We start from the raw sequence: 22,322 nt of genomic DNA, 5'->3' as shown, positions 1-22,322 counted from the left end.
CCCTGAGAATGTGTTTTAGTACATAATTGTTCATATTTCTTCAAAAATAGCAGCTTACGTATGTATTACAGTTCTGACTTATTTCACATGTTATGTATATCGATGCAGGAGGGGCACAAGAGGTAAAGCAACATGTCTTCTTCCGCTCCTTGGATTGGAATGGGCTTTTGAGACAGAAAGCAGAGTTTGTGCCACAACTGGAGGCTGATGATGACACCAGTTATTTTGACAGTAAGGGAATATTGAGGGTGTATTGCATTTGCTTTTATTTTTTACTATTTTGCGTATTTGTTTACATAGTCCTTTTTATTGTTTGATACATCTCTCTTCTCTTTTGTCCTCAGCACGTTCAGAACGTTATCATCATTTGGCTTCCGAAGATGACGATGAGACCAATGATGAGGAATCGTCTGTGGAAATTCGTCAGTTTTCTTCTTGTTCACATCGATTCAGCAAGGTCTGGATTGATTTTTTTGTCTTTATTTTTCCCCCCCTTATTTATCTAAAATATATATAAAATGTAGATAACTTGTTCCGTGGTGATGGCTGTTTTTTGTTTAGTACCCTTTCTGGATTTTACAAGTAGGTTGTCTGTATAGAATAAGTGTGGAGGAGACATGTTGGTCAAAAGGTCACATTTTTCTATCATCATTTTTTTTTTTTTTTTAGGTTTACGGTAGCTCTGAACATCTTGCTGCACAACTAAATCTCAGCTTCTCCTCTACTGAGAGAAGCCATAGTGATGAGAAAGAAGACCGGAGTGAGAAGTGGGAGAAAGTCTTGTCTAAAGATGATGAAAAAAGCCTAATCACTTCAGAAACCAGGTGAGACAGAACACATTTACTGAGAGAAACTTTTTTTTTTTATTGTAATTATTTTCATTTATTTTATTCTTATCACAGCCTATGTGGCTGCAGAGAGAGTTGTAAAGGTCACATATATGTATTCTGCTCCCTACGTGTGAGACCAGATGAGCTTCTAATAGATTTGTTCACTTGTTGTTGTTGTTTTTTTTTTTTTTTTTTTAGGTTTTTCTATTAATGTTTTCCATTCCCAGGCACCAGTTAAGGCTACTTTCACACCTGCGTTCAGGTGTCCGCTCGTGAGCTCCGTTTGAAGGGGCTCACAAGCGGCCCTGAACGCAGCCGTCCGGCCCTAATGCATTCTCAGTGGAGGCGGATCCATTGAGAATGCATCCGTCTGCCAGCGTTCAGCCTCCGCTCCGCTCAGTGAGCGGACACCTGAACGCTGCTTGCAGCGTTCGGGTGTCCGCCTGGCCGTGCGGAGGCGAGCGGATCCGTCCAGACTTACAATGTAAGTCAATGGGGACGGATCCGTTTGAAGATGACACTATATGGCTCAATCTTCAAACGGATCCGCCCCCATTGACTTTCAATGTAAAGTCTGGACGGATCCGCTCAGGCTACTTTCACACTTTTTTCTAAGTCATTTTTCTAAGTTATAATGCAGACGGATCCGTTCTGAACGGATGCAAACGTCTGCATTATAGGAGCGGACCCGTCTGATGAAACATCAGACGGACCCGCTCCGAACGCTAGTGTGAAAGTAGCCTAAGACAAAGTGTTCCTTGGTGAGAACACAGAATGAGGGGCATTTACTAATGTCTCCTATGCCACAATAGTGGCATGAGAGTCTCAAATCATGACACACACTATATGTGTGTAATAATTTGGGACCTTTGGGTTCAAGAATGGTGTATGGGAATGCCAGTCTTGATAGAGGTCTCTCGTTGTATTTTGTCGGATCGCTCCATCTTTATGGATATGTCCCTCCCACATCATGTTTAGGCCCCATTCACAAGACCATGTTTTTGGTCCGCATCTAATCCCCAATCATTTCTATAGGTCCGCAAAAAAAAAACAACACAGCACACTGTGTGCTGTCCACATCCGTATGTCCATTCTACAGCCCTGCAAAAAAGAAATGGATGCAAAACGGACGTCACATGGACATCATCTATATTTTTTGCAGAACTGTGTTTTTTGGGCTGCAAAATACATAAGTTTGTGTGAATATACACCCTTACTGGCATGGGACTAGCAGCATCTGTTTAGTTAGATGCACAAACAACGGGATAAAAGGTGTACATAAAATAAAATAAAAATCTGATTTTCTTCCTTCATCCCCAATACACTTTACATTATGCTGTCGACATATCCCATGTTCCCTGTTTTAACATGGAAATTTGCTGCTGACCAGCGAGCATTTTTATGCTGGTATAAAAGATCCAATTATATTTTCATCTCTGGTTTAGTCTTCTGGTCCACCTTTCCTTGTATTCAGTGGTGGATTTCCATGCTCCCCGTCTGTCCCCTTAGTGCTGCGTAGTGATCTTATACAGAAGCAGGTGAAGAGCTCCAGACAGCTTCCAGTCATTCATCCCTACGTCTAAATCCATACAAATATATATAGCTGTATCTCTCTATACAGTGGAGAAGGAAATTGCAGGGGCATTACATACCATATGTATTTCTGGGGTTGTATGTGAGGGAATAATACAGGAAAGGCACAACATAGATTGTCGGGCGGTAATAATTCAATTAAGAATTATTAATTATGGTCATAAAATAATTAACCATGAAAAATATATGTAATTTATAAAATTTGTCATAAATTCTTGAAATCATGACCTGGTGAATTGTAGACAACCTAATCGATACAATTCACATCTGAGTCCAACTATTTCCTCAGATAATAAGTTATTTTGATGTGAGATGTTAATGATAAAGGTGTAGTCCTACATTATACAATAATACACAGGTATAAAAATATGCAGATTTATTGGTTACAAGGTTATAAACATATATAAGTAAATAAACACAATGATACATGCAAATGAATATATATAGTGTTAATATAAAGCATTACAAGCTTAACAATACATGTGAGTGGAAATAACTTGTCACATTATAACCAAGCTATTATTAGGTTAGGATATCAAAATATGAACATAAGTTATATATATTACTTCTGTTCAGAGAAAACCTCATGATATCAGGATGGGCATGTCTAATCCTAGACATCAATATAGAATGCTAAATACATTCTGCCCCCCTCTAACCAACTACACATCACATGACTTCAAGATGGGCAAATCCATCCAAGGATATAACTTAGAAGAGATATCTGTATCCTTCCGCCCCATCCTGGACTATTTTCACACTCATAACTTTGGTAAGACTATTAAGACAATTTAACAGGGATCTAGGATCTTTGCTAGACCATATCTTAAATTGGAAGGACTTGAAACAAGTCTTTCCTGTCGGAATCCATCACTTAGCTTGGCGAAGAATATTACTATCAATATACGTTATATAGGCAATCATTTAATGCTCTAATAAATTATGAGTCTTGATTCTTCTGCAGGTATAATGAAGCCTCACAATATCCTAAGACTACATCTCAATATGAAGATGATCGATTAATTAATTTATTTATTCGCCAATCTAGATGGTATAATTTCACCCACACTATCAAATTAGTCTTAATAAAATGAAATATCATTCTTTGTGTCTCTTACCAAGTCCTAGTAGGAATCTCACTTCTGCTCCTAGGCTTTCATCTTGATAGACCCCTCTTTCTTTCCTTTTTTCTTTTTTTCACCTTTTTTCTTTCCTTTCTCTAATGTGTGCTTTCTTATCCAAAAACTTATCAAATGATCACACCCTTCCATATTAGGGTTTTCCAATCACATCGGATGGGTGTGCTCATATGGTAATTATCCTATGAGATCATATTTACCCAGAATGCAATATTGTTGTGAATGGTGTCATGATCCACCTGTCTCCAGATGGCACTGTTGTGTAACATATTAACATCAGAATTATGCTACACATTATACCTTTGACCTTTTCAACCTATATCAATGAGGAGGGATACTTCTTTGACACCCTGAAACTATTTTCACAGACTTAGTGGGACCATCATGAGTTTCCCAGACTCTTGAATTTATGGGTTTGATAAGAAATATAAACTGAAAAGAATGGCGTGGCATTAACCAAGCAGGAAATGCTCAAACCCACATGCGGTTGTGCATATATATATAGGGGAGCAAATCCTGCACTTGTGGCCCGTTGCTAATGACGATCCCCAGCAAAAATGCATACGGTGGAGGATGCCCGCAGCGAACCACAAGTACCACAATAGACATCCTACACAAGATAGCAATTATGTGGATGTAGTAATCAATATAGCAAAATAGCAAAGACAGGTGCACTCTGCGATCTTACTAAACCCTCAAACTGATGTTAAAATTGAGAGATTAGCCAACATATCCTACGGTGTAGGACATGTCTGAGCCCGAGCACCGCGCCAAGGTTTCTCAAGTAGCTCGGGAACCTAACACTCATCTACCTGCGCCATATGGGCACTACCAGAAGCCAGTGGGCAAATTACAGGAGCATGAGGCCGACTCACAAACAACTCACCAGTTACCTCCAGCATGTAGCCATGCTTGCAATAGGAGGAGGGAGGAGTCTGCGAGTCCCACTCAAGACTGGCTGATATGGCCCAGGCCTCACAGGTGCACCTAAATGTAGCCTGTGGATGGAAAACAGGCACATTTAAATTGGAGTTTATACACCTCCAGGCATCTCTATAAATATAAACTGAAAAGAATGGCGTGGTATTAACCAAGCAGGAAGTGCTCAAACCCACATGCGATTGTGCATATATATAGGGGAGCAAATCCTGCACTTGTGGCCCGTTACTCATGAGTTTCCCAGACTCTTGAATTTATGAGTTTGATAAGAAATACAATGGGCCTTACAATTGCACTATGGGTTAGTATATTCTAACTGTCCAAACGACTGATTAATTAGGTTAGAATAATATCAGTCCCTCAGAGTAAATCCCATTAGCAGAAAACCAACGTAAATGCTTTCCATATATCCTAAGAATACATTTTCCTTCTAGTGGGATACACATGGCATCAAGTGTGTGTGTGTATATATGTGTGTATATGTATGTATATGTATTTTTTTTTTTTTAAATCTCAATACCTTGTTATAACATGTGCCAATATAGAATATTATAGATATGATTTATCAATTTGTTTATGCTAAAACTAAATAAATCCACTAATCCACTATATGTATACAAACGTTATACTTTCGATTATATGAATAAACATACACACCAGATGTCTCTCATGAAACAGTGCTACCTCCCTCATAGCCCTGTAAGGCTTAGAAGTTTAGAAGCAAATTTTGAAATTTTTCATAAATTTAAAAAAAACAAATTTTTAGGGACAAGTTCAGGTCTGAAGTCACTTTGCGAGGCTTACATAATAGAAACCACCTAAAAATGACCCCATTCTAGAAACTACACCCCTCAAGGTATTCAAAACTTATTTTACAAACTTTGTTAACCCTTTAGGTCAGGCATCCTCAAACTGTGGCCCTCCAGCTGTTGTAAAACTACAACTCCCACAATGCCCTGCTGTAGGCTGTTGGAGGGCCGCAGTTTGAGGATGCCTGCTTTAGGTGTTCCACAAGAATTAATGGAAAATAGAGATACAATTTCAAAATTTCATTTTTTTGGCAGATTTTCTGCCTGCTTTAGGTGTTCCACAAGAATTAATGGAAAATAGAGATACAATTTCAAAATTTCTTTTTTTTGGCAGATTTCCATTTTAATAATTTTTTCCTGGTTACAAAGCAAGGGTTAACAGCCAAACCAGAATCAGGGCCATAAATATTGAGTTTGTAGTTTACAGAAACACCCCATATGTGGTCGTAAACCGCTGTACGGGCCAGGGCTGTGGAGTTGGTAGATAAATACTCAGACTCCGACTCCTCAGTTTTTGGTACTTCCGACTCCTCTGTATTTAATATGCAAATGTATTTTATACATTCCTTGAAGGAAAGAAAGGCAACATACATGTCATTACCACAGAACTACTGGCTAGGAAGCCGCTGCCTTCTCCTTTGTGTGCTGATCTTCTGCTGAAGATAGGGCAGTGGGAGGATCCAGGAAGGGGCATTTATTTTAAAACATCATTTCCCTAGTAGAATCCCATAGTCATGTTTAAAGTTTAAGCTAACAATCTGAGTTTACAAGTTTTTATAGCCTTAGCTGATAGACAGCAGTTTTTCAAATGGTTTACAGCTTCAGTCTTGAACTATTGACTATCCATTCCCTTCACTTATACAAGTGTCTAGTCCTGCAAAAAACATATTTGATCAGTTATCAGTGAGAGGCTAGGTTAACCATGGAAAGTATAAGTATTGCCGCTCCTTAACTGTGCGTTGCGTGCCATATAGTGAAGCATATGAAAAGCATGCTTCTTCATGATCACTTAACGTGTTCGTTTTGCGGTAACGTGACGCACTGCATGCATTGGCCTTTATTCTTACAGTAGAGAAGTACTGTATTTTTCGCAAAAGTGGGGGAAAAATAGCAGTGCGTCTTATGGGGCGAATGCTGCGACCATCCGGTGAATAGGCTGAGAGGGAGGAGGGGCTGGGGGCCGGCATCTGTTTCTGTAATGGCAGCGGGGCCCGGTGCAGTCAGTGTATTCTACTACACCGGGCCCCGCTCACTGTAGTATACAGTAATCATATCTAACTTGTGGGTATTGTTAAAGAATTCCTATCATCTTAAATCTAGCGCTGTACTACTTACTACTAACTTCTTGGCAGTCAGGAGGCCGGGTGGGCGCTCGTAGCGTAGCTCACTACAACATGCGCCTGCTCCGCCCACTTTATGAATGAAGCAGGCACCGGGCCCCGCTGCCATTACAGAAACAGATGCCAGCCCCCATTCACTACACAGGGACACTGTTATGGGGGGGGGGAATCTGTGGATGACACATAAGATAAGATGCTGTATATGTGTCATCCGCAGATGCCCCCATAACAGTGCAATCCACAGATGCCCCCACAATGATCCCCCATAACAGTGCCATCCACCTATGCCCCCATAACAGTGCCATCCACCTATGCCCCCATAACACTGCCATCCACCTATGCCCCCATAACAGTGCCATCCACCAAAAGCACACCTTTTGGTTCAAAAAAATTTTTTCCTTATTTTTCCTCCTCAAAAACCTAGGTGCGTCTTATAGGGCGAAAAATCCGGTAATTAATTCTAACTTTTAGTCAATTGGGACATTTAAACTTTTTTTTTTTTTTTTTTTTTTTTTTATTCCAATTTAAATGTAGTAGGAGTCGGAATCGGTTCATTTTTTGCCGACTCCGACTCCAGGTACCCAAAATTGACTCCGACTCCTCGACTCCGACTCCACAGCCCTAGTACGGGCACACGGCAGGGCGCAGAAGGAAAGGAATGCCATACGGTTTTTGGAAGGCAGGTTTTGCTGGACTGTTTTTTTTTTACACCTTGTCCCATTTGAAGCCCCCCTGATGCACCCCTAGAGTAGAAACTTCATAAAAGTGACCCCATCTAAGAAACTACACCCCTCAAGGTATTCAAAACTGATTTTACAAACGTCGTTAACCCTTTAGGTGTTCCACAAGAGTTATTGGCAAATGGAGATAAAATTTCAGAATTTCAAATTTTGGGCAAATTTTCCATTTTAATCCATTTTTCCCAGTAACAAAGCAAGGGTTAACAGCCAAACAAAACTCAATATTTATGGCCCTGATTCTGTAGTTTACAGAAACACCCCATATGTGGTTGTAAACAGCTGTACGGGCACACGGCAGGGCGCAGAAGGAAAGGAATGCCATACGGTTTTTGGAAGGCAGATTTTGCTGGACTGGTTTTATTGACACCATGTCCCATTTGAAGCCCCCCTGATGCACCCCTAGAGTAGAAACTCCAAAAAAGTGGCCCCATTTTAGAAACTACGGGATAGGGTGGCAGTATTGTTGGTACTAGTTTAGGGTACATATGATTTTTGGTTGCTCTATATTGCACTTTTTGTGAGGCAAGATAACCTGAAATAGCGGTTTTGGCACCCTTTTTATTTTTTGTTATTTACAACATTCATCTGACAGGTTAGATCATGTGATATTTTTATAGACCAGGTTGTCACGGATGCGGCGATACCTAATATATATATATATATATATATATATATATATATATATATATATATATATAATAAAAAATTATTTATGTAAGTTTTACACAATGATTTCATTTTTGAAGCAAAAAAAATCATGTTTTAGTGTTTCCATAGTCTGAGAGCCATAATTTTTTCAGTTTTTGGGAGATTACCTTGGGTAGGGTATGATTTTTGCGGGATGAGATGACTGTTTTATTGGCACTATTTTCGGGTGCGTGTGACTTTTTGATCGCTTGCTATTACACTTTTTGTGATGTAAGGTGACAAAAAATGGTTTATTTAGCACAGTTTTTATTTAAAATTTTTGACTGTGTTCATCTGAGGGGTTAGGTCATGTGATATTTTTATAGAGCCGGTCGATACGGACGCGGCGATACCTAATATGTATACTTATTTTTTATTTATGTAAGTTTTACACAATAACAGCTTTTTTCAAACAAAAAAAATGTTTTAGTGTCTCCATATTCTGAGCCATAGTTTTTTTATTTTTTGGGCAATTGTCTCAGGTAGGGGCTCATTTTTTGCGGGATGAGGTGACTGTTAGATTGGTACTATTTTGGTGAGCAAACGTCTTTTTGATCGCTTGCTGTTGTACTTTTTGTGATGTAAGGTGACCAAAAAATGGTTTATTTAGCACAGTTTTAATTTAAAAAAAATTACGGTGTTCATCTGAGGGGTTAGGTCATGTGATATGTTTATAGAGCCGGGCGATACCTAATATGTATACATTTATTTTTTTCCCCCCATTTTTTACCAATTTATTTTTTTTTACTTTATTTGGGGAAAATGACGTTTTGGTTTATTTTTACTGGAAAATTTTAATTTTTTGGGGGGAAAACTTTATTTTTTCAACTTTTATTTTTCACTTTATTTTTTGTCCCACTTTGGGACTTAAACTTTTGGGGGTATATTCCTTTACAATGCATTCCAATACTTCTGTATTGGAATGCATTGGCTGTATGAGTAATACTGTGTGTATTACTCATACATCTTCCGGGGCCTGTGAGATCCAGGGGGCTGGATCTCACAGGCTCTTCACCGGAAGGCAGCGCAGATGCCTCAGGAAGGCATCGCGCTGCCTTCCATGCCATCGGGTCCCCCCCACAGCCCCATGGGGACCCGATGGCACCGCCGATCACCGCCGCCGCATAAGGTAAAAGCCGCAAACCGCAGGTGACTGGGGTCACCGTGCATTTAGCCGAGGTGCCTGCTCAATGATTTGGCGGCGGTGATCGGAACAACACATGACGTACCGGTACGTCATGTGTCCTTAAGGACTCGGGAAACATGCCGTACCGGTACATCATGTGTCCATAATGGGTTAAGGACACAGCCATATTTCACCTTAAGGACCAGGCCATTTTTTTGCAAATCTGACCAGTGTCACTTTAAGTGGTGATAACTTTAAAACTCTTTGACTTATCCAGGCCATTCTGAGATAGTTTTTTCGTCACATATTGTACTTCATGACACTGGTAAAATGAAGTTAAAAAAATCATTTTTATAAAAAAAAATACCAAATTTGCCAAAAATGTGGAAAAATTTGCAAATTTCCAAGTTTCAATTTCTCTACTTCTATAATACATAGTAATACCTACAAAAATAGTTATTACTTTACATTCCCCATATGTCTACTTCATGTTTGGATCATTTTGGGAACGACATTTTAGTTTTTGGGGACATTACAGGGCTTAGAAGTTTAGAAGCAAATCTTGAAATTTTTCAAAAACAGTTTTTAGGGACCAGTTCAGGTCTGAAGTCACTTTGTGAGGCTTACATAATAGAAACCACCCAAAAATGACCCCATTCTAGAAACTACACCCTTTAAGGTATTCAAAACTGATTTTGCAAACGTCGTTAACCCTTTAGGTGTTCCAGAAGAGTTAATGGCAAATGGAGATAAAATATCAGAATTTAGATTTTTTTTTGGGCAGATTTTCAATTTAAATCCATTTTTTCGAGTAACAAAGTAAGGGTTAACAGCCAAACAAAATGCTATATTTATTGCCCCTATTCTGTAGTTTGCAGAAAGACCCCATATGTGGCCGTAAACTACTGTACGGGCACACAGTAGGGCGTAGAGGGAAAGGTGCGCCGTGTGGTCCTTGGAAGGCAGATTTTGCTGGACTGGTTTATTTACACAATGTCCCATTTGAAGCCCCCCTGATGCACCTCTAGAGTAGAAACTCCATAAAAGTGACACCATTTTTGGAGACTACGGGATGAGGTGGCAGCTTTGTTGTCACTATTTTTAGGGTACATATGATTTTTGGTTGCTCTATATTACATTTTTGTGAGGCAAGGTTAACAAAAATATAAATTCAGAAATTTCATCTCCATTTGCCATAAACTGTTGAACACCTCTAAAGGGTTAATAAAGTTTTTAAAATCAGTTTTGAATACCTTGAGGGGTGTAGTTTCTTAGATGGGGTCGCTTTTATGGAGTTTCTACTCTAGGGGTGCATCAGGGGGGCTTCAAATGGGACATGGTGCCAAAAAAAAAAGGCCATCAAAATCTGCCTTCCAGAAACCATACGGCATTCCTTTCCTTCGCGCCCTGCCGTTTGGTCATATAGCAGTTTACGACCACATATGGGGTGCTTATGTAAACAGAATCGGGATAATAAATCTTAAGTTTTATTTCGCTGTTAACCCTTGCTTTGTTACTGGAAAAAAACTGATTAAAATTGAAAATTTGCCCAAAAATTGCTGTTTTGGCACTGTTTTTATTAAATTTTTTTGACCGTGTTCATCTGAGGGGTTAGGTCATGGGGTATTTTTATAGAGCAGATTCTTACGGACGCGGCGATACCTAATATGTCTACTTTTTATTTATTTTATTTCTTTATGTTTTACACTATATTATCTTTTTATAAACAAAAAAAAACATTTTAGTATCTCCATAGTCTGAGTCATATTATTTTTTAGTTTTTTTTTAGTTTTTAGCCGATTATCTTAGGTAGCGGCTCATTTTTTGCGGGATGAGAGGACGGTTTTATTGGCACCATTTTGGGAGGCATATGACTTTTTGATCACAAAAATTGTAATAGCAAGCGATGTAAGGTGACAAAAAAAAACCTTTTTTTTTTTTTTTTTTTGCAGCGTTTTTATTTAATTTTTTTGACACTGTCCATCTGAGGGGTTGGGGGGGTATTTTATAGAGCAGATTCTTTCGGACGCGGCGATGCCGAATATGTATTTTTTTAATTTTAGTTTTACTAAGGCCTCATGCACACGAACGTTTTTTTTCACGGTCCGCAAAAACAGGGTCCGTAGGTCCGTGATCCGTGACCGTTTTTTCGTCCGTGGGTCTTCCTTGATTTTTGGCGGATCCACGGTCATGAAAAAAAAGTCATTTTGGTGTCCGCCTGGCCGTGCGGAGCCAAACGGATCCGTCCTGAATTACAATGCAAGTCAATGGGGACGGATCCGTTTGACGTTGACACAATATGGTGCCATTTCAAACGGATCCGTCCCCATTGACTTTCAATGTAAAGTCCGGAGTCCCTTTTATACCATCAGATCGGAGTTTTCTCCAATCCGATGGTATATTTTAACTTGAAGCGTCCCCATCACCATGGGAACGCCTCTATGTTAGAATATACTGTCGATATGAGTTAGATCGTGAAACCTCATTTCCGACAGTATATTCTAACACAGAGGCGTTCCCATGGTGATGGGACGCTTCTAGTTAGAATATACTACAAACTGTGTACATGACTGCCCCCTGCTGCCTAGCAGCATCCGATCTCTTACAGGGGGCCGTGATCAGCACAATTAACCCCTCAGGTGCCGCACCTGAAGGGGTTAATTGTACTATCATATCCCCCTGTAAGAGATCAGGGCTGCCAGGCAGCAGGGGGCAGACCCCCCCCCCCCCCCCCCCTCCCAGTTTGATTATCATTGGTGGCCAGTGCGGCCCCCCCCCCTTCCTCCCTCTATTGTAATAAATCGTTGGTGGCACAGTGTGCGCCCCCCCCCCTTCCTCCCTCTATTGTAATAATTCGTTGGTGGCACAGTGTGGCCCCCCCCCCCCCCCCCCCCTTCCTCCCTCTATTGTAATAAATCGTTGGTGGCAATCATTGGCCCCCCTCCCTCTATAGCATTAACAACATTGGTGGCCAGTGTGCGGCCTCCCATCTTGCGCCCCCCCCCACCCCCCGATCATTGGTTGCAGCGGGTTACTAGCAATAGTACAAGATTCATACTTACCTGGGAGCTGTGATGTTCGTGTCCGGCCGGGAGCTCCTCCTACTGGTAAGTGACGGTTCATTTAGCAATGCGCCGCACAGACCTGTCACTGTCACTTACCAGTAGGTGGAGCTCCCGGCCGGACACGAACATCGCAGCAGCAGGTAAGTATTAATCTTCTACTATTGTACTATTGCTAAGTAACCATGGCAACGAGGACTGTAGTAGCGTCCTGGTTGCCATGGTTACCGATCGGAGCCCCAGCGATTAAACTGGGACTCCGATCAGAACTCCGCTGCCACCAATGATGATGGGGGGGGAGGGGGGGGGGAGATGGGAGGCTGCACACTGGCCACCAACGTTGTTAATGCTATAGAGGGGGGGGGGGGGGGGGGGGGCGCACACTGTGCCACCAACGATTTATTACAATAGAGGGAGGAAGGGGGGGGGGGCGCACACTGTGCCACCAACGAATTATTACAATAGAGGGAGGGGGGGGGGTGCCGCACTGGCCACCAATGATATTCAAACTGGGGAGGGGGGGGGGGGTCTGCCCCCTGCTGCCTGGCAGCCCTGATCTCTTACAGGGGGATATGATAGTACAATTAACCCTTTCAGGTGCCGCACCTGAAGGGGTTAATTGTGCTGATCACGGCCCCCTGTAAGAGATCGGGTGCTGCCAGGCAGCAGGGGGCAGTCTTGTACACAGTTTGTAGTGTATTCTAACTAGAAGCGTCCCCATCACCATGGGAACGCTTCTGTGTTAGAATATACTGTCGGTTCTGAGTTTTCACGAAGTGAAAACTCAGCTTTGAAAAAGCTTTATGCAGACGGGATCTTCGGATCCGTCTGTATAAAAACTAACCTACGGCCACGGATCACGGACACGGATGCCAATCTTGTGTGCATCCGTGTTCTTTCACGGACCCATTGACTTGAATGGGTCCGTGAACCGTTGGCCGTGAAAAAAATAGGACAGGTCATATTTTTTTCACGGCCAGGAAACACGGATCACGGATGCGGCTGCAAAACGGTGCATTTTTCCGATTTTTCCACGGACCCATTGAAAGTCAATGGGTCCGCGAAAAAAAACGGAAAACGGCACAACGGCCACGGGTGCACACAACGGTCGTGTGCATGAGGCCTAAATAATATTTTTGTAAAAAAATTTTTTGTTTGTTTTAGTGTCAAGTCTGAGAACCATAGTTTTTTTTTTTATCCAATTGTCAGTGGCTAAATTGGGATATAAATTTAGTACATCATGGAAGTGTGGTACTCCCTGAAGCAACCAAATAATGCAGAGGTCTGGATGATCGGGGCACGTGTCACACGGAGTAGTGGTGTCCTTCCGTATCCCCCTCCTGTGACACACTCTGCACCTTTTTTGGGTCCGTCCCTTCTTTCCAGTATGGTGGACCACACCTGGAAAGTGTTGGCTAGGGACGATCCGGGCGCCTCCAGTTCCCGAGGTACTCCAGCCTGCTCTTTCATGGTCCGAAAAGATCAGGTCCTTGAGGACTGCCTCATAGAACTGAAGGAATGTCCCTGTGTTGCCAGCGCTCCGGGACAGCACAAAAGAGTTGTACACTGCAACCTGTACCAAGTAGACTGCAACTTTTTTGTACCATGCCTGGGTTTTGATATGGCTTGAGGACTTGATCAGAGAGATCAACTTCTCCCATATACCGATTCTAGTCGACGATACAATCGGGCTTGAGGACCGTTGCCGCGGTACCTCGCACAGGGACTGGGGTGATGCCGTTACCATGAATTGTGGACAGTACAAGGACATCCCTCTTGTCCTTTTATATCTGACCAGCAACAGGTTTCCACTGGTACGGGCACGTGTCTCACCCCTGGGGATAAGTACCTGAAGGGGGTGGGTAGGGAGGCCGCGTTGATTTTTCCACACGGTCCCACAAGTGGACGTGGATCTGGCGGTGAGGAACTGGAACAAGGGGATACTAGTATAAAAGTTATCCACGTACACGTGGTAACCCTTATCTAGCAGTGGGTGCATAAGGTCCCACACAAGTTTCCCGCTAACACCCAGAGTGGGGGGGACATTCTGGGGGTTGAATACGGGAATCTCCCCCTTCGTACACACGAAACTTCAAAGTAGAGTTGTTGCGATACCAAATTTTTGATTCGGTTTCGATACCATGAAAAAGTATTGCGATACTCGATACCATTCGATACCACGCGAAAAAAATAAACAAAAAAAGCCACGTGCATTCCTCATTTTTAAAAATGGCGAATCGCGCAGTTTTTATTTTATTTTTTCTGTTCCGGCATTCACCACCTAGATTTTTTTTTTATATTTTAATAGTTTGGACTTTTCTGACGTGGCGATGTAATATGTTTATTTATATATTTTATATGTGAAATTGGGAAAAGGGGGGTGATTTATACTTCATATTTTAGTGTTTTTTTTTTTTCACTTTTTATTTAATAACTATTTCCCCCCTTAGGGGCTAGAACCTGGGATCTTTCATCCCTTTTCCTATTCACCCTGATAGATCTCTATCAGGGTGAATAGGACTCCACACTGTCCCTGCTGCTCTGTGCTTTGTGCACACAGCATCAGGGATGTTACCATGGCAACCAGGGCTTCTGTAGCGTCCTGGCTGCCATGGTAACCGATCGGAGCCCAGGCTTACACAGCTGGGGCTCCGATCAGAAGCTGCCACTGCACCACCAATGAGGGGGAGTGGAGAGGTCCCTGTGGCCACTGCCACCAATGATTTTAATACTGGAGGGTTGAGAGGGGCCGGCGCACTGTGCCACCAATGATTTTTAATGGGATGGGGGGATTGAGGGGGGGGGGGGCACACTGCACCACCAATGATTTTACCCCTTTATACAGGGGGCGGGTACTAGCAGATCAGCGGCAGTTAACTGCCGCTGATCGCAGCTCCCTGTCAGGGGCAGGGGGCCGGCAATGCGATTCTGCTGCCGGCACCCGCCTCCTGTATGTGTTAAAGACTGAACTACTGTATATGAGTCCAGACTTTCACTATTAGGCCACACAGAGCGGCGCCCAGCGATGTCTCAGCACTCACCATTTAGTCCTGGGCGCCGCTCCGTTCGCCCGCAGTGCCCCATTACTGTCTCCTCTCCTGCTCCACATGCTGCTGATTACTATCGGAGCGATGGGAGGAGACATCAGCTTCACTAGTGGGCGTTCCTTCTCCCTGGCTGTAGCGCTGTCCAATCGCAGCGCAGGGAAAAGGAACGCCCACTAGTGAAGCTGATGTCTCCTCCCATCGCTCCGATAGTAATCCTATCATTGGTGGCGCAGTGCGCCCGCCCCTCCTCCACCCCCTCTCTTCTCATTGCCGCCCCTCCTCCGCCCCTCTCTTCTCATTGCCGCCCCTCCTCCGCCCCTCTCTTCTCATTGGTGGCAGCGGCAAGCAGCACAGGGGGAGGGAGGACTGCTTCCTTCTCCCGTGCTGCTGAGAGAGAACATGAGCGCGCCGACAGCAGCGCGCTCATGTTCAGAGATACTAGACTGCGCAGAAGCGCAGCCCAGTATCGAAAAAACGGATATCCCGGTATCGTATCGATACCGGGACAAAAGTATCGATTGGGTATCGAAATTTCGATACCCGCAACAACCCTACTTCAAAGTGTACCCTGAGGCACTCTCACAAAGTTTGTACAGCTTCACGCCATACCTCGCCGCCTTAGATAGAACATACTGGCGGAAAAGGAGTCTCCCCTGAAAGCAATAAGACTCATCAACCGCGACCCTCCCTTCCAGGTACATAGGCCTGTACAAATTTGGCCCCAAAGTGATCGATGACCGGCCTGATTTTGTACAAGCGGTCAGAGGCAGGATCACCTTGGGAGAGACATGCTGCATTATCTGAATAATGCAGGCATTTCTGGATGGCCTCAACCTGGAGTGTGCCATGGCCGTATTGTAAAGTGGGGTCTGTAGAGGACGTCCCCACTCCAGTAATGCCTGACACTAGGTTTCTTGACTAGGCCCATGTGCAGCACGAGGCCCCAAAATGTCCTCATCTCGGCTGCACTGACCGGAGTCCAGCCACCAGGCCTAGCCCAAAAAGGAGCCCGGGTGTTGAGCAACAAACTGTTGGGCGTACAGGTTTGTTTGCGCCACCATTAGATTTACAAAGTGGTCGCCGAAAAAAAGTACTAAAGTAGTCGTATTCAGTGAAGCCCACTGTGGAAATCTGGATTCCTGGTTGGCCTACAAAATCAGGAATCACTGGCTCAAAACGCTCTGGGGTATACCAGACAAGTTCACCGGCAGGGGGTTCCGGTGGATTTAACTGGTGGGCCAGAAAACTAGTACGAGCCCCAGAGCTGCTCGTACTATTGTGAGCCACAGGGTCCCTAGCATGGTGGTCCCCTTGCTCCGCCTGGCGGCGTCTTCGCCGCTTTGGGGGGCTCATCATCATCGCTAGATGATGAGGAGGACGCGGATGACAAGAAGGAAAGTGGGGTCATCCTCGTCCTCACTGGGTCTCTCGGACTCTAAAGGCAAGCTGGGCGTATGCCTCCTCGGCGAGCAATTCGGCGAGCCATAGGAGTGTGTGTGTGTGTGATAAACTTTTTTATTTGGTGTGCGTGTATGTAGGGGCACGGGTGTTCGCGAACTCACCCTAAACCTAACAGACAAAAAAAAAATAACCAAAAAAAGGGCAAAAAATAAAATCTAAATCGCTGATCAACCATCCAAGTTGATCAGCGGTGGGAGTGTGCGATGCGCTAACAGTGGCCGGACGCTAAGAGTGCAGGCCACAGTCAACGTACGCAGGGTAAAAAACAAAAAACTGCTTGCGCCCCAAGGGGGTGCTGAGGCACAGATGGGGTGCTGGAGATGATTCTAAACAGATGGGGGTGCTGGCTCTGAGATCCGACGTGCAGCGCTCCTCTCTCTTTGGGTCCCGGAATGAAAAGGAGGAAGAGAGGAGCGCTGCAGTAATTTGAAACTGCCCGCCCTGCAGCCGACCAATGATAGGCGATCCTGAGATGGTGATGTCACATCACCTCTCAGGATAGCAGGATGGTGATTGGTGGTGTATTATCACACACCGATCACCATCCTGTTCCGGGTTATCGGGTCCCCAGAGACCCGAATAACCCGGAAACGCAGCAATTGACCTGCGGTTTGCTCCCCCCCAGCGCATTGACCCAAGGTGCCTGCTCCGCGCGGCGGTGATCGGAAATACACATGACGTACTGGTACTGGTACGTCATGTGTCCTTAAGTACTGAGACAACATGCCGTACCAGTACGTCATGTGTCCGTAACAGGTTAAGGGGGCATTACAGACACTACTACATGCAGCTGCCAAGGCAACCATAAAATGTCCGGAGTGTTTCATGCATGGGTAGTCTTATAGGATGGTATTTACTATGGTTGCCTTGACAACTATACACCCTTTTGCAGGAACATCTCTCTACACTCAATGTCAGATTGGGCGGTAGAGCATTAACGGATATTCCGGCTGTTTTCAAGTTATCCAATATTAGATTAGTGAGGGTCTACCATGGGCCCTGTACCCCCCTGCAGCCTCCCTAAAATGAACAATGGGGGATAATTTGAAACAACCGAAATTCCCATTTAGTGGAGAAGGAGGTAAACTTTAACCCCTTGTGTGTGTGTAATATAGTCAGAAGGTAATGTATGGAGCTAGTACAGAAGCTGAGGCCTCTCATATTTAACAAATGACACCCGCCTGCTCCTTCTGTCTCTGATTCGGCCCCCAATGGACACAATCACAGGGAGACCATTAAGCCACGGACCTACTGAGAGCCCCTAGGCCTGCCATCTTATCACTTCTATTACACCCTGCCGGTAAAATCAAAGGACATAACAGTACAGTACAATAAATCAAATGATCCCCTTGCGGAACTAATTAAAGTTGCAAAAAATATTAAAAACTAAAATACTCAAAAGTAAATAAAAATTTTGTTCTTCATTTCTCACATAAAAGAAAAAGCCAAAATATTAAATTATCACGCACTATGAACAAAGTAAAAATTCCAATGCCAGAATTGTCGTTTTTTGGTCACCTCTGACAAATGTGCTGGCCCCCACCCTTTTCGGGCAGTGGCGCACTTTGTTTTCTGCCACTTGCGCGAAAAAAAAAAAAAAAAAAATTTGCAAACACTGGAAGGGGAGGAATAGCAAATTCTCCTCATAGTGTCTATTGGATAATCTCTTTCTCATATAGCTTTAAGGAGTAGTGTACTACTGAAATATTGATGAACTATTCACAGGATAGGTCATCGATATCTGTTTGGTGGGGGTCAGACAGTCCTTTTATGTTTCCTCGGTATCGTTACACCACACTGCAATAAGTATACATGTTGGAACTGAGTGATTGCTTTACAATTTGTCGTCTTATGATTTCATAATGATATTAGCAAGCTTACCCTACTTTTTTTTACTGATTTAGACTAAGGTCTTGGACATCTTCTGGGTCTTCCCATCACTCCTGGCTAAGCGAGCGCAGTGCAAGCCCATGTGTGCTAACCAGTACATGTAGCCTGGACACCATGCCCAAATTTGCATTTTCTTCTGAAGATGAGACCTCTGATCACAAGTCTGACAACCCCATATTCACTTTAGGTGATAGAAAAGAGACCTCATCAAGGCCATCATCACTTTGCGGTAAGTAAATGCTTAACCATTGTTATCTTCTTCCTTCAAGACAGTGTTATAGAGAAATTAAAGGGGTTCTGCACTTTGTTTAAACTGATGATCTATCCTTTGGATAGATCATCAGCATCTGATCGGCGGGAGACACCTGGGACCCCCGCCGATCAGCTGTTTAAGAAGGCAGCGGCGCTGCAGCCTTCTCACTGTTTGCCGCAGGCCCAGTGATGTCACGACTAGTATCAATGGCCTAGGCACGGTTAAGCTCTGTTCACTTGAATGGAGCTTAGCCCCGCCCAGGCCAGTTGATACAAGTTGTGACGTCACTGGGCCTGCGGTAAACAGTGAGAAGGCCAGAGGATAGATCATCAGTTTAAACAAAGTGCAGAACCCCTTTAATAGAGAGAGCAATACATATAGGGGGTGGTGAGATTTATCAACTTGCTGTCAGCCACTGATACAATGTTGTCTTGCATTGTGGCCTTGTCTTTCAAATGTTTTTAGGAGAATTGCTGGCTATGATATTTCATATTTAGAATATATATATATATATATATATATATATATATATAAATAAATATAATTACAATACACACACACACATACACTCTCCAGTAGCAGTCAGTTATGTTCGGGGCTGTTCACATCTCATTTTTGCTGTACGTCAAGTGGATACATTTAGACATACAGTAAAAAACGTATACAAAGGTGGTATGAAATTCTGTGGTTATCCTTTTTTTTTTTTTTTTTTTTTTTTTCACGTATAGGTTTGATGGATGTGCATACGTTTCAATACATTTGTGTCAGTTTTTTTCAAGTATTCCTGTACTTTTTAGTGAAACCTTTTCTTTTTAAAATAAAGATTTGAAGGCATTATCTGAAAAAACAAACAAAAAAAAACGGATACGTGTAATGGATAAAAAGTTTTGTGTTGTGTTTTCATTTGTCTCGCATTCACTGCTATATAAAACCGTGTACGTTCGAACTATGAACTGTTTGCCCAATTTATAGTCTATGGGAAAATCACGCCATATATTTATATACATTTTTTCTGTTTACAAACGTATCTACTTAACGTAGGCAAAAACGAGATGTGAACAGCCCCTTAGGTAAGCAATAAAGTAATGTATATAATGCATATAACATGATTATATTACAATAAGTTGGTTAATGTGCTAATTCTTTAGCAGATATAGTGAGCTTAAGCCGAACTCGTCTGCGCAGTAACAGCACTGGAGCCAAAAACTCTACTCCTCGCACTCTGGATCCCGGAATGAGTAGGCGACTACGGGGTCAGAGAGTGACACCTGAAAAACAGAGCTCTACTCCAGGAAGTCGTGTTCCAAAATCTGCATCTGTTTCTGCACTCTCATTGATCATTACCTCAGGTGAGACGTTTGAGGGGTGCTCTGTGGCTGTAATTTTAAGAAAGATACTGCTCAAATAGCTTTCCTAAAGCTATGCCTAGAGATTCATCTGAAGATCTTATCTGTATTCAGTATCATAATCCCTGACAAGTAGATCAGAGAGGAGAATGAGACAGATCTTTTTTCAATGTTGTGAAGTAACTTGTCCTGCTGTATGATAAGGACAGGTTTTGTGTGTACTAATAGGATGGCGGCCATTTTATTTCTCCTAATGATTGCTCCCCAGACAAAACAAGCCATTTTAAATAATGAAAGGTATTTAAGAAAATATTTATAATATTCAAATAATATTTAAGTATTAAAATTGTATTAATTCCTGGAGAATCCCTTTAAGTACTTGTGCCTATGAGATACTAACAATGGCTTTATTTTGTTTCAACAGATGAATTTGCCACTGGATCCCTTATGAGTCCCATATCCCCACATTCTCTGTCATCTAATCCCTCATCCAGGGACTCTTCTCCCAGCCGAGAAACAGCAGTGGCAGTGACAAGTCTGCGTCCCCCAATAATTATACATAGTTCTGGCAAGAAATATGGCTTCACCTTGCGTGCCATCCGTGTGTACATGGGAGAAAGCGATGTGTATACTGTCCACCACATGGTTTGGGTGAGTGAACTTTTCTGTCAGGTTGGGTAAAGAGTTCTGTTTGGAAGGTTATTAAACCCTTTATTGTATTCCTCCAGAGTGTAGAAGATGGAAGTCCAGCTCATGAAGCAGGGTTAAGGGCTGGGGATTTGATTACACATGTGAATGGAGAATCTGTTCTTGGTCTGGTACACATGGATGTTGTGGAGCTTCTTTTAAAGGTACGATTCACATTTAACAATGCATTAAGAAAACTACCCCCTTGTTAAAGCAATAAAATATTTCTACTGTATTTTGAACACCGTTAAGATTTGTTTCACACTGTTATAAACCCCTTCAGTTGCTCCTTAGCATCAGAGTGGCAGAAACCATACATAATGATAGAACAGCGATCGAAAAGTGGCTCTCTGAAGATAAAATTGGCAGTATTTTTAATTAAATCTGTCAGTGGCTCACATTAATCAGTGAATATATGCCAGTTTTGAATTGCAAATTTGCACTTTTTTTTTTTTTGTTCACACGTGTTGATTTTGAAAAGTGTCCACAAAAGTGAGTATGTTTTCCCAGGCAATTTATTTCAGGCCGGCTTCATTAATTGGAATAAATCTGCTCACAGCCCAAGTGGAAAGTAAATCTTTTCTGCCTGTCAGAGGCGCAGAGTGTGCCCAGTCGGGGCCGGTGCAAGGATTTTTGCTGCCCTAGGCAAAGATCCATTTTGCCACCCCCTCATTTCACTCACTCACTGACTGACAGACACACACTCACTGACAGACACACACTCACTGACAGACACACACTCACTGACAGACACACACTCACTGACAGACACACACTCACTGACAGACACACACTCACTGACAGACACACACTCACTGACAGACACACACACACTGACAGACACACACTCACTGACAGACACACACTCACTGACAGACACTTAAACACGGACCTCCCTGGGGTCCAGTGTGGTGCAGCTCCTCAGTCCTCCAGCGCGCCGTTTAGTATGCCGGGGCCGGAATGACGTCATATTCCGGCATCACAGAGGGCGCACCAGGGAGGGTGGGTAGCTGCTAGAACAGCCTCTCTTGCCGCCCGCCTCCTCTCCTCGGTAATTTACTGGCAGAGCAGGCACTGCCATCAGGGTAAGCAGATGCCTGCTCTGCCATATTTAAGAAGGACCTCCACCTCCTGGCCCCCCTGTAACGGGCTGGGGGCGGCTCAAGAGCCGCACGCCCAGGGCTGCAGCCCCAGTCAGGAGGAGCACACTAGGCTAGCGCCCTAGGCGAACGCCTAGTTCGCCTATATGGTTGCACCGGCCCTGTGCCCAGTCTATTACTTGTCTTTTTAATCAACCACCCTTTCCACTGTGACTGCTGTGAAATAATAAACTAGTAGTAAGCATTGCTAATGCAAAGAAAAAGGTTTGTTAC

The 22,322-nt window shown here is 43.2% G+C and overlaps 1 protein-coding gene across 1 annotated transcript in view; it reads left to right on the top strand.

Annotated features, from left to right (window-relative positions):
• The window catches only part of MAST3 (microtubule associated serine/threonine kinase 3), a 163,412-nt gene that overhangs the window by 123,489 nt on the left and 17,601 nt on the right, over nt 1-22,322 (top strand). Inside the window, 7 exon segments of the mRNA XM_040417822.1 lie at nt 109-231; nt 345-457; nt 670-824; nt 18,678-18,892; nt 20,068-20,265; nt 20,687-20,913; nt 20,991-21,113. Of these exon segments, the coding sequence (XP_040273756.1) occupies nt 109-231; nt 345-457; nt 670-824; nt 18,678-18,892; nt 20,068-20,265; nt 20,687-20,913; nt 20,991-21,113 (1,154 nt within the window).

This window comes from Bufo bufo, chromosome 2 (genome assembly GCF_905171765.1).
Source record: "Bufo bufo chromosome 2, aBufBuf1.1, whole genome shotgun sequence".
NCBI classification, from domain to species: domain Eukaryota; kingdom Metazoa; phylum Chordata; class Amphibia; order Anura; family Bufonidae; genus Bufo; species Bufo bufo.
Note: the sequence above shows the minus strand (reverse complement) of the source record. Positions and strands in the feature narration are given on the sequence as shown.